Below are 13,264 nucleotides of genomic sequence, written 5' to 3'. Positions count from 1 at the left end.
ATGAAAGCTGTCTGTATGTAATTTGGCAAATTCTTGTAAAATTGGCTGCTGGCTGAGACAAACCAGCCCCTCCTCTCTACCAGCAGTACCTGCAGCAGTGAATCACATCAGCAGCAGAGGGAGGAGGACAGAGGACAGGAGGAAAGACTACCTGTACAGAGAGCAGCTGTGCACACGCCACTTGAATCGGGTTGTGGTGACAGATGGGTTGAAACTGTATGTAGTGTGTGGATTGTGTGTGTAGATTGTGTTTCATAGATCTGGCAACTGATCTGGTAACATTAGACAAACATACAAAACTTATGGATCCGTGTGTATGTACGATTATTCATAATAAAGGTTGAGGGCCATGCAAATTACGGGAGTTTCCCAAGAGAAACAACATAACAGGAGCACAGCAAGAGGGGGTGAAAATATGGAAGAAACCCGGTAAATATGGGGATGGTGTGGTGGCAGGTCTGGTTCATAACTTTATATCTAATTAAGTTTCATATCTGTGAAGAAGCAGCCAAAACCACAAGAAACAATATGATTAGTCAAGACTACAAGATCTACAAGCATAAGCATGAATGAGCACCAATATAAGCACACCTTCATAAACAGGAATAGCCTGATGCTGTTGGTTTATGACAACAACCGCAAGTAAAGTTGTTGTTCATTCTTTTTGCAATTATAAGTCAGAGAACAGTTATTATAAGAGTTTTCAACCAGCTTCAGGCAGATCTCTATTTGTAGACTCTGTGACTTGTTCTATGCTCAGCTTGTCTGGAAATAGGTTCATTACAACCAAATGTTGGCCTTTCCCTGAGGCGAAACACTCTCACTCTGGTAATGACATGATGTTTTTCAGTGACCTTTGACATGTATAAAGTGTCAACCCCAACATGGACCTCTCTGCTATAGGAGACTTTTATTTTCTGTTACCCTAATTAGTATAAGCAGAGGATGATAAATATCCCATAAAACCATATTTAGCACATTCTTTAATAGAACATAAGGGTGTTTTAAATCGCTGTATATGCTTCAGTCTTCCCTTGTTTTGCAATCATAGCCTGTTTCCATTCTATTTTCTGTTTCATTGTTGGCTCCTAGTACCTAACCCCTCCTTTCTCTGCAGGGATCAATAAAGCTTCATTTTATCTCAGTGGTGGAGATGTTTTGTGTTTGAAAAGAGGCTTCAGATGTCATCCTACCACATTCCTTCCGCACTTGTCGAGGACCCCGGACCTCACACAGAAAGCACCTTGAACAGAGAAACACCTTATAATCAGCCTCTGCATTGGGGAACATGTTATAGCTTGTCCCCATGAACAATGTGTGTGTTTAGCAAGCTGTTAAGATGATGTTCAAGGAGCTCAGTGTGCAAAAACAGGATTTCAGATGGTTATAACCTCCCTGCCAACACCCTCTCAGAAACCATCCTAAGTGCTGGCAACATATTCTGTTATGTTGGGGCTGTTGGAAATCACAGACTTTAATGTTTAACTTCAATAGTAGGATTACATATTTAACTGAAAAAAGCTGTAATGTCTGTGGCAGTCATGCTGAAAACAAGACTGTTAACATAGTTCCTGGAAAGTTGACATTTAGGATGCACAGTAGAGGTAATTACTTGTACTTCAAATGACCTTTTGTGGCCTTGTCATGTGGCTGTTTTCCAAATTGTAATTTATGTTGTATAGTTAAGATTGGCAAGAATAAAACTCTAGTGTGCAGCATAACCTTGTGATCAGCCATTAAGCTATCCTTAGGATTTAAAATATCTTTACAAAAATATCTTTGCAAGTGTTATGAGGAAAAAAAAAGGATACAACATGTTTGGAAGGCCACAATGAATGTGTTTTGGTGATAAACACTGAATGTACTTCCAAATGCATTCCAGACATGTTCTATATGTGACTTTGTTAAGAAGAAACTTTCATAGCACCTTTTCAGTACAGGTATTTATTATTTGCCTTTTGACGTTGTCAGAGGACACTTTGTACAAACTACTTCATTTTAAGCATCAGCTTTTAAACTGACTTGTGGTATTTTGACTCAATGGAAATGAGCATTTAAAAAAAAACATCACTGACCTCTGTGGTGAGGATCATTGCAGTAAGCATTAAAATAGTTTTAAAAGTAGATGATTGATGATTAATTTACACTTGTTTTAAAACATAGGGAAGAGAAGGATTACTAGCAGATTCCACCACTGTCACTGCATTAACTTACAGGTGTTACTAGCAGTTGTATTTGCAACAATAGCACATACACGATACTTCCTTTGCAGCTTTGTGAGTAATGAGATGCAGAATGAGAGCAAACCAAAGTCCAACTGCATGCCAGAGCTGAGAGTAGATCACATTTTAGCAGATAACAGCCAGTCCAGCATTGTGTCAAGACTGCATGTTGCTGATATTCACTCTCTGTGAAAGACCTCGGTAATGTGTCCTGTTAAAGATTTGGACGGCCTTCTAACTGATGTGAGTCCCAGTGGGGAGGCAGCAGATGGGAGGTGGGAGTGGTGGGAAAGGTCCTAATGTTAAGCTGCCCGGAGCACTCTGAGGGTCCTTTCCCTGTTTGCAGTTGATCCTTTTCCTGTTTTGGCAAAGCTTCATGTTACAGTTGCCATACAATATCATCTCAACAAGATGCAAGCAGGGAAGGCGTCCTGTTTCCTGACATGCCTGGTTCTGTGGATTTAGATCCTGATCATATGAGCAAATACCACCACTCTCACCTTGAATTAACCTCATGTGTCAGGAGTGAACCTTTGCTGTTTTCTCTACTGACATGTCATTTAAGAAGAGGCTCAGCACCTGCTGAATGTCAAAGCCAGCAGGTCTAATGACAGGCTAGATGTGCATTCCTATAGTAAGCTCATGGGTCGGCAGTACAACATGCACTGCCTAATCCAAACAAAACCGCAGTGTTGGATGGTATATAGTACCACTCTCTCCAGTTGATTCATACCCTCTTAAAGGGGCACTCCACCTATTTTACACAGGATGTTTGCCTGTTATGAGGAGTACTTCTCAGCCCATGAAAACAGCTATTTGGCTCTGGAGGGAGCCCACCAAAGTCCTACTAAACCAGCATTTAAAACTGTGACATTTTGGAGAGAAACCAATACATTTGAATGGAGCAAAGGAAATATGTACGAATCTTTTATGCTGAGTTTAACTTTGATAAACTTGCTGTAACAGTTCTCGCCGTAAACCATCCCAACAGTGCTGACCTTTGAGGTAAAACAGAGCCAGAAAGTCTAAAACAGCTGTGTTGCACCATCCTCTTTTATATAACCCTGCTCTGCTGGAGTAAAAACCATACCACAAAAGACACATGGTTTGCACACCGTAATGAGACAGGAGTCGCACAACTATATCTCTTTAAAATAAATTAAACTGTGGAAACTTGTCTGGTTAGCAACCAAGCTACCTGGCTTGAAAAATGACAGCAAGCCTGCTAGTGGGGTCCCACATAGTTTTGGCATTAAGATGACAACCATTAACTGTGACATCTCCGGTTTGACTCTGGCCAGGGACCTTTGGTGCATCTCCTTTTCCTTCATTTCATCTCTCTACTATCTGTTAATAAAGGCTTGAAAATACCCAAAGAAATAGTATGTGACAACCTAGTGCTAGTATGTTTTCTAGCTGGCTAGCATGTTCATATTAGCTCACCAGTACTAGTAGTATGTCAACTAGCTGTATGAGTAGTCACTATGTCACCAAGCTTCTAGTAGGCTACCACATATTTTGCGAGGACAGGGAAATGAGTATTGTGCCACTTTCCGGTGTGACCAGGCCTTAAAGCCAACTGTAACTTTTGCTGAACAGCGGCAATTACAGAAAAATAGAAAATGCTCAACAGTAGCAGAAGAGTGCAGTCAGTAAACTGACTCAGTAATGTCAGCTATACAGCAATATCCATCTAAAGTTTGCTAACATTAGCCCACATAAGCTACTTGTCATACCAGACAAAACAAGGCTGGAGCTGAAAAACCTTGAGTGTGCTGAGCTGAGCAATGGTGTGTTTTATTGATTATTTGTAAGAGATTTAACACGCAACACACTTTTTTTCCAGAAAAGTGTCTGTTACAAACTGGGGACATAGAGTCTAAAAGAGGGGGTTATTTACCAGGTGATAGCAAAAGATGCTATTGAGTTGACCCATACCAAGCCTTTAAAGTTGGGATTCATTCCATGATTCATTTCCAAAATCCATGGATAAAAGAGAATTCCTCCAAATATTTCTCCACTAATCTTCTGTTTCTTGAAATAAAAACTGTTCTGTGTATGTTATGAATTCTACAGAACAGTATGTGCTCAGTACTGTTTAGGTACAATACATGTCTGAGATATTACTGTAAGCATTAAACATTTTACATATACCAGCTGGTAAAAAGATAGCATGTGCTTTCTGTCTCTTTACAGCTTTACCCCCTCCTCTCCTTGGAAAGGTAACACCACACAAGCATAAAATAATATTCAAAGGTCATACATGTCATTTAGCATCTCATAACTCTACACTCACAATGAGAAACCCTTCCATAACAGGAGAATTTTATCAATATTATCTTGCCTTTCCCAAACCACAACCTAGTGATGAACACAAAACACACGGCGGCAGGGTAATGTGATGTGTCATGTAACAAGTGGCTTCGCTCCACAGCTGGGAATGTCTGTTACATCCATTCACAGCAACGCTTCTTCTTCTAATCTTAATAATGACAGGGCCCCTAGCAGCCAGCAATTTTCAAAGAAAGACGAGCCATCGGGGAAGAAGAAGGCATTCTGCTGAAAACATGAGCGGCTAACATTTGGCTGCCATCCAGCATAGTCCAGAATGTGCAACAGAAAGCCTTAAAAAAACTCCCAAGCTGCAAGAAAGAGGAGGTAAGTGTGTGATGAAAAATGTGCCGGTGCATGTTACAGTGCTGTTGAATAACAAAAATGAGTGAGTTTGTGCAGTTTAGAAATTATTTTGCCTTTACATACAGCATCACTGATGATGGTGGATACTTGAGACTATGATTATATTAAACGTCAATAGCCATGTTAGTGAAATATCAGTATCTATGAATCCATACCTTGTACTGACAAAAGATTTCAGACATTTAAAATACAGGAGTTCAGTGAGACATCAATTAATGGGATCTTGATAAGACAAATATTTTGACCTAAAAAGAGACAGATTTGAGGCAAATTATAGTTTATGTTGAGAGAGAGGGAAGAGAAACAGATGCTGCAGAGACAGAGACAGACTTCTGGTGCAAATCAAAATAATTGAAAAGAAAAAATAACTGAAAACTGAATGAGAAGAAGAAGACTAACATCGTATTTTGTTCCCTGAACAAGAAAGGTCCCCAGAGATTTCCACACATACACAAATTTAAACATGTCCTTACCTGATCTGCTAACATCTGGCGCCTCCTCTCCTTCTTCTCGTCCTTCCGTACCTGGCTGCCTTCCTCTGCTTTCAACAGCAACTACCTCATTGACAGAATCGTACTCTGTCCTCAGAAGCAAACTCCACCCCTGAGTGAGAGAGAGAGATGAGTAGAGAAGGAGAGAGAGGGAGGGACAGAGGCTGAGGGCAGGAAGAGCTGACTGTGGACGCCTTCCTCCTCTTGTTGCTGTTGCTTAGATCAGTAATCGGAGCGGAAAAACCTAAAGACAAAGAGTGGCCTCTGAGATCAAAGTCTTGTTCAAAGTGCCTGGTGGTTTCAGCAACAGCTTTGTCATTATTGAACAGAAGTGGGAAAAAATAAAAGGTTTAACTGTGTGGTAATGTAAGGAAAAGACCTAAGGCTTCATGTAAGGATACATTTCCTGTAAAGCAAGAGAGCAGTGGTGTGAATAGTAACTCTGAAAAAAGCGACTTGGACTGTCTGATACAGACTTCTTAATATCATATCTATATTTTGGTCTTCAACTTTTAAAAAAGTTATAGTTAGTATAGTGAGTGTATTTGTCCTGGACCTTGGGGGCTTCCTTTAAGCTGCACTCATCAATATTTTTATATTAACAATGGATCAAATGAGTATTCAATGACAATTTTCTTCAGGTGATAGTCTATTATTTTTTTTGCATCTGTGCCTGTTCAATAATTTCCTGTCTAAATGAATGTATCTCTGAGGAGGAGAAGCATGTTCATGCTGATTAGAAGGCGTAGTGCAACTTTGGTGCTCATTTTCACACAAAATTGCAATTGTACTAAAACCTGCTCATTGCAAATGCTCTTATCACATCCAAATGTTTGCCTCTTACTACGAAATGCAGACGCACAGCAATTTTTGCGGCTTTACACACAAATCTCTCCAAAAACACAAAATATCATTCATTAATGTTCAGTTTTTCTTCTTTCAGTTTACTACACATTTGTTTTTGTCGTCTCCAGATTGATATGTGCACTGGACCACACATTGTAATGTGACTGAGGAAGATTTTTACCAAGAATATGATCCACAGGAGAGTAATCTGGTGACCTGCACTTCTAAAGAAATGTCATTACTGATGTTCTGTTTGATTGGTGATGAGTTCACCACAACAACTTGTAGAATGTCTGATCTTGTCCGTGCAGTTGATTAGACACTTGTAGTCATCACACAGCAGCAGGAATGAAACCTGTGTTTCATCTACAGTCATTTGAGGGAGGGGCTATGTGTAATGTTACTCACTGAATGCACAGCAGCGGATACTTCATTGATTATTTCAATCTCCCGACATGGTGACAGGAACAGTCAGGATCTGGAACATCAGGTGCTTCATATTGGTGAACTTTTTTTTTTCCCCAGAGAGACCCCAGCCTCACTTGATGCTGTTTTTAAAGGGGATGACAAGAGCTCATTTTATTGCTCGTTACTGAAGGTCAGCCTGACGACTCTGCCTGCTGATTCTGTATTCGTCTTACTAACAATGCATTCAGCCTCTATTACACGCTGTTCCCAGCTGCACCTGGTTTGTGACAACGCCTGTGGTCACCAAAATCGAAAAAATGTGCTGGTCATGCCCATCTGTGTTTTCACCTGGAGAGTTCGCTTGCATTTGTGTCTGTGTCTTGTTTCAGAAAAACAGAGCCCACTGTAAGCAAGGCATTGCATTGCTACAAGACTTACTTAGCAGGGAACAATGGAGTACAAAGGTAACTCTTAGGGAAAAAATTGAGATTTTAAAGAATGAAATCCAAATATTTGAGAGAAAGTCACAATGTTACAAGAAAAAATGTAATAAAAAGGTAAAATTACAAGAATATAGTTCTTGAAATAAAGAAACCCTATTCTGGTAATACATTGACTGAATTCATATAATAAGATGACTTTTTTCGTATTACTACAACTTTTTCTCATAGAATTACAATTTTTTTGTGTAATATTACAACTTTCCAGTAAAATTACTTTATCTTGAGATCATATGACTTTTTCTTTTTCTTTTATCATTTTTTCATAAAATGATCACATATTCTTGTAACATTACATTTTTTTTATTGTAAAATTATGAATTTATCTGAACATATTTTGACACTTTCTCTAAAATGATGACTTTACTCTCATAATATTAAAACTTTTTTCTCAAAATATTTTGAGTTTATTCTCAAAATCTCAAATTTCTGTCTCAACACAGAATTGTGTGGTTAATGAAAAGAATCATGTCCACCTCTTTGTCTTCAATGTTCAAAGATGAAGAAAACATTACTGTATTTGTGAGTTAAACATGCATCTCACAATATATTGAGACTGCAGTCATTACCCTGTGGTACCTTGTTGTTCATGTCTAATCTTCTGTTCAAGTCAAAGTAGAGTTTTTCCAGTCAGTGCATCAACCCAGTGCTTGCTTGTTGAGAGCGATGCAGGACTGTGGCTCATTACAGTCCATGGTAGAGTGTTTGTCAAAAGGAAGTAACATTCCTCAGCTTCAGTGGGACTGCTTCACTAAGTCCTGACAGCCCCTGCGGTTCCTACATACCTACTGTATTAGTGCACAGACTGTTACACGACTCTGGGTTAGGTGGAAGTTTCAGTAGCACTTTCACAGAAAAAGAAGTGCAGATACAGCGCAGGATCATATCAGACTGGCTGAAAAATAATCGAAACTCAGAATGGTCCGAGGAGTGTGTTTGGGATTTCTGGATGTAACGCTGGCCTTCGTCCTGCTGTGTTCAGTCACAGGCTTGCTGCTGATGGAGCACCGCAGAGATGCAGAGGATGACCAGGAGCTCGACAAAGCTATTTTGGAAATGCTACATATCAATAAAGTGTCTGCGAGCCATCAGGCCAAACCACATCCCTACATGAGGAGGATCTATCAGCGTCTGGACTCACTGGAGGCTCAAGACTTTGGGAGATCAGATGGAACGCTGGTGCAGAGTTTTCGGAGTGTTGATGGTACAAATTTGATATCAATGACCCTGTTTTAAAGTAATAATCAGGAATGTTAAATTTCCTACTTTCTTTCAAAAACTGGCTTTACACAGTGGTCAACCTCATCTAGATCAACGTTTACACTTGTTCTTCTATAGCTGGTGCTCAGTGTCTCTATCTTAGAATAAAATCCTCAATTATAGAAGTAATGATACGTTTTACAATACATTTTCCATGTAGCCAGATGTGCAACATGCTTAAAACTTACCAAATATGAAGACAAACAGAGTGTCCTAATTCAGTACTAGATGGTGTACTTAAAGTATACTTATGCAGTATGCAAAGAATTAATGTACTTTAAAGCTGTATTATTAATTTTTTTTGGCCTTATAGTTAATATGGTGAACATGTTAGGAAACAGTTGCCTGTTCACACAGTCAGCATTCATTTGGAGTCAGGTTTCTGTCCTCCTGACGAATACAAGTCCAACACTCACTCTCCTTTTAGCTCTGTTTTGGTCTCCGCCAACCCCTGAGAAAAATATCTGACTCTTAAGCTGCTAAGTGCTCCAGTATGTTCACTATTCACTAACTTTCTCTGTCTACTGTTTGGTGCTGGGCAAGTGGTGTTCAAATTCAAATGCAGTATTGAATCCACTTATCAAATCCTTTATCAAATTTTATTAGATTTACCTTATAATATTTGCAACTCAAAGATTGCAGTTTTTAGTGGAAGCCTAATTAACCGTTACCTGAACAGCAGAATATATTTAATATTAATAAAATGTATCTGACACATTTAATTAACAGCTGTAGTCTACTGTATATCACCAGCTATTTACTCCAGGTACTAAAAGCCTGATTCACAACTATGAAGCTGATCAGATTCAATTGTTGACAAGTCAAAGTTTAACTGGGAGAGACAACAATGGTCAGCTAAAAATGAGAAGCTGCTATATGTCTCCTATTGCTCTTTGCTAATAAAATCAGAGAGAGGAGAGATAAAAGTTTTGATAAGATATTCATTAGCGTCTGAGCGTAAAGAATCCAGGTATTTTGCTGATCAGGACCCAGATCCTGAATGCAATACAAATGCTCTGAAGAGATGAAGGAAACTGAGTTGGTGATAATTCTGTCTGTCAGTTTGGTGCGACCCCTTTCACATTACATGTAGACATTTGAGCAATTGTTAGTATAAAACTAATAGTGCAGCTTTAATATTTTCTACTACCAGGAAAGATACAAGACAAATATCAACTGCAAATTTGGAGGATTATTGCTAATTTAAAATGTATAAAATTCAGAAATAGCAAAAATGTTTTTACACAGATGTATTGATTAATATTTTTTTCTCAAGCTGAGTTAAAGTCTCTATCAGCCTCCACAGTGTTTGAAACTTTATGAACTCTCTCTTTTCCATTTTTGTCGTGTGTTACACTGTAGGACACCATTGTCAATCAAAACTCCAATAATTTATTATTACACTTCCATAAATTTGGTGGAATTGTGTGACACAGATAAAGTATGGTCAAAATTTAGGCAGCAGAGGCAGAGATATCCTGACTTTTAGTCCCTATTATGCTAAGCATGTCAGGTCGGGGAAGCAGGAGTGGACCCAAACGCAGAGGCCGGAATGCAGATTTGACGAAAATCTCCTCTAATCTTGCAATGGTCAAGAACAGAACAAGGCAAACAGAGCTGAACAGAACTAGCAGACAAAACAAATGATCCAACCAGGCCTGAACAGAAAACCAGGGCTTAAAAAGAAACTGAACTAAGGAGAAGATGAGGTGTAGGTGGGGAGATGGGTGGAGAACTCAGTAGAGGGGAGTGAACATACAGGGAGCTGATTGGCTGAGGAAACACAGGGAGCAGGACAGAGCTGATGAGGCTAACACAGGGCAGGTGTGGGGAAAACTGAGCAGGGCAGGGCTAATGAGTCCAAATGCAGAGCAGGTGTTGAGGAGGACATGAACACACAGGGGAAACACAGAACAATAGAAAACCAAAACCCAGAAAACACAATACTCTAAATACAACCCATACCAACCCGTCCAAGAACCACCATGAACCTAAACCCAAGAATACAACACGCCAGGCTAAACAACAAAAGGCAATCCAAACCCACCACCCAAATATAACAAGAAAACCCATATGACCAGAAAGACTAAACACAAATCAAACCAGGAAACTCCAAAGAACACAAAAACACAAAGAGACCAAAAAACACACAAAGTCCAGGCAGGGCGTGACAAAGCATAATAGTCCCTTGACACTGCATCCCACACCTCCCATAATGCATCTCAATAATGTCTTTTCTTAGACCCTCCCTGCCTGATAAATGCCCATGTCTCTTAAACTCCACACCTCCAGTTTGTAATGCAGGTTTTCTGTTTGCTACAAGCCCATACTGAAATAACCCTGATGGCATCATTATGACATCATCAGAGTTGTTCTCTCAGACTACTGCAAAACTTTCACAGGCTTTTTAATTAGTGGGTATGTTATACAGATAAAACTAAAGATAAAGGACCATACCAGTTTTTTTTGTTTGTTTGTTTGGTTGTTTTTTTTGCATGTTCTAGCCTGAACTGTGTATATTTGTTCTGAAATGCAAATCACCTGCACTTTATATCGCAACAAAACATTTTGCAAACTATGCTGCTTTATTTTAAATTCCATACAATCTGAATTAGCAAACACTTGAAACTCGCTTGAGTTGCCTAATGAGTTTTTGCAAATGAATGCAGATGAAATGTTTATTGTGATGGATTACAGAGCCCACCAAGTTTTGAGAGTCTGCTAATTGATTTTCATTCAATACAGACAATAATAGAAACAAACTGATGTCTGGAATGGTAGTAAAACTACATTGGACACACCTTCCCATTTACTTGAATGACAAAGTGTGTCCAAACTTTTGACTGGTACTGTATATCATTTGTAATTAAAGAGCAAAAGCTTGCCAACACACTGATCCTTAAAGGGGACCTATTATGCTTTTCCTTATTTTCAGTCATATATATAATGTTACAATGTCAAATGTTCATATTAAACTTGGCCAAAGTGTCAAATAATGAGGTAAACGTATGTAGAAGTTATCCCTGTTAGCAAAAAGCACCGGCTTCAGACTGCTCGGAATGCTTGGTTTCCAGCATTTTTTTCTACTTTCAGCCCGAGCTGACGTCAGCTCATGACGGATTTCTTTATATCTTCATCTGCTGCACGCACAGCATGAGTTCACTGCTCCGCTCTGCTAATGTTATGGTATTTTTCCATTGTTTGGGGGGCAGTCACGCCAAGCCATGACTGGAGTCGAGCTGGCACGCTGTGAGTTTTTTTCCATTACAGAGCACGGCAAAGTAAAATTAGTAGTTTACCTGTTGGTAAACATCATCATCACTGTGGCTGTTTCTGCTTTGTACTATTCCTCCCAGCATTATTTCTAACTGATCTGATCAACAAAGAGCTCCAAATATCTCCAGATGTTGTTGTGTTGACTGGTTTTTAGCACCGATAATGAAGCTCTGCTAATTCATGAGGAACACATTTAATTTTCTATATATTCTTAACAATAAAAGTCTCCCATTATTTAGTCATTTAAAAGCTTTTAATATGAAGCATTTAAGCGGCAAATGTTGGGTTTTCATCAGCAGTAACTTAACACGACTCTGATACATGCTGCCCCTCTGTAGGCTTCCAGAAAGGTGGCCAATCAGAACAGAGTGGGCTCATCAGGAGGGGTGCCTTAAAGAGACAGGAGTTAAGACTGCCTGTTAGAGACAAAGGCTGAACTGAGGGACTGAATAAAGGGCCAGTATAAGATAAATAAGGAGGGACTGTGAAACATGCAAAGCTACTCTAGTGGATGCCCAGAATAAAAATATAAGCTGAAAATGAGCACAATAGGTCCATTTTAAAGGTGTTTGTGGAGTAACTTTGACATTCTTAACTAATTATTTCCTTTTCTTTTTATTCTGTGTCTCACCCAGGTCCACATCACGCTTCTCCAGGATGGATCTGGTTCAATGTCAGCAGCCTGAACCCCTCAATGCTGGGTGCAGAGCTGGTTCTGTTCAGGAAAACCCTACACCCCCGCCCCCTCAGCGTGACTGTCACCCTGCACAGTGTCACTGCTTCACAAAGAGCTCTGAAGGAGAGTCCAGCCCTTGAGGAGAGACTACTGAGCCTGGACCAGAGACCCTCAACTGGATATGATGTGTTTGATGTGTCAGCTGTTCTGGCTGTGAAGCCTCTGGAGATGGTGGGCTTTCAGCTGCGCTATACAGACGAGAGTGGAAGTCTGGTCCTCCATGAAGCCCTAACACAGAGCCTATACTGTCTGAACAGAGGCTCTCTGAGTGAACCCTTACTGGTGCTTTACCAAGCACACCCTCTGCAGGTCTGACTCTGCCACTGGGACCACTGTACAGTGTTCATATTCTTTTTTTTAAAAAAAAGTAAAACTATCCAATCTATTCAGCATTATCCATCTCTGATATTATGGTTATTATGTTATAGCACAAAATAGTTCACGAAGTGAGGATAGAATATAATAATGGTGAGGTTGAAGTGTTGTGACTTTGAGACAGACAAAACCCTCTTGGGTTCCTTTTTAAAAACTGTATATGTTTATTTTAGGGCTCTATGAACTTGTAACAGGTGGGGATGTGTGTATTTCCCTAAGAAAAGTTATCCTTCTAAATATCACTAAAGCGAACCAGCCTTTATTTTGACAGTTGTGTTGTTGTATCTGACCTGACACTGATGGAGTTGGTGATTGTTATGACTGCTGCCCTCTAGTGGACACAATGTGTAACTACAATACAACATTAAACTGACGTGTCAGCTAATACAGACAGTTATTGTTGATATCAACGTGTAGCATTAATGTCATTATAACAACAGTTACATCAGTATT

General features: G+C 39.5%; 2 protein-coding genes across 2 annotated transcripts in view; one reads left to right on the top strand and one right to left on the bottom strand.

The window, feature by feature from the left end:
* The window catches only part of frem1a (Fras1 related extracellular matrix 1a), a 43,381-nt gene that overhangs the window by 28,047 nt on the left and 2,070 nt on the right, over positions 1-13,264 (bottom strand). Inside the window, exon 2 of the mRNA XM_042400586.1 lies at positions 5,393-5,522. The gene's annotated coding sequence lies outside the window, so the exon portion shown is untranslated. The remainder of the gene's footprint in view (positions 1-5,392; positions 5,523-13,264) is intronic.
* On the top strand, positions 8,083-12,751 carry LOC121889869. The gene is made up of 2 exons (XM_042402092.1): positions 8,083-8,368; positions 12,336-12,751. The coding sequence occupies exons 1-2, from the start codon at positions 8,083-8,085 to the stop codon at positions 12,749-12,751; spliced, it is 702 nt and encodes a 233-aa protein (XP_042258026.1).

The sequence above is a fragment of the Thunnus maccoyii genome, chromosome 22 (genome assembly GCF_910596095.1).
Source record: "Thunnus maccoyii chromosome 22, fThuMac1.1, whole genome shotgun sequence".
In the NCBI taxonomy this organism is placed as follows: Eukaryota; Metazoa; Chordata; class Actinopteri; order Scombriformes; family Scombridae; genus Thunnus; species Thunnus maccoyii.
Note: the sequence above shows the minus strand (reverse complement) of the source record. Positions and strands in the feature narration are given on the sequence as shown.

Excerpts from the sequence above, each read along its gene's own strand:
- LOC121889869 (XM_042402092.1), top strand. The coding sequence starts at position 8,083 with ATGGTCCGAGGAGTGTGTTTGGGATTTCTGGATGTAACGCTGGCCTTC. Across the intron at positions 8,369-12,335 it reads GAGTTTTCGGAGTGTTGATG|GTCCACATCACGCTTCTCCA; the intron begins GTACAAATTTGA and ends TGTCTCACCCAG.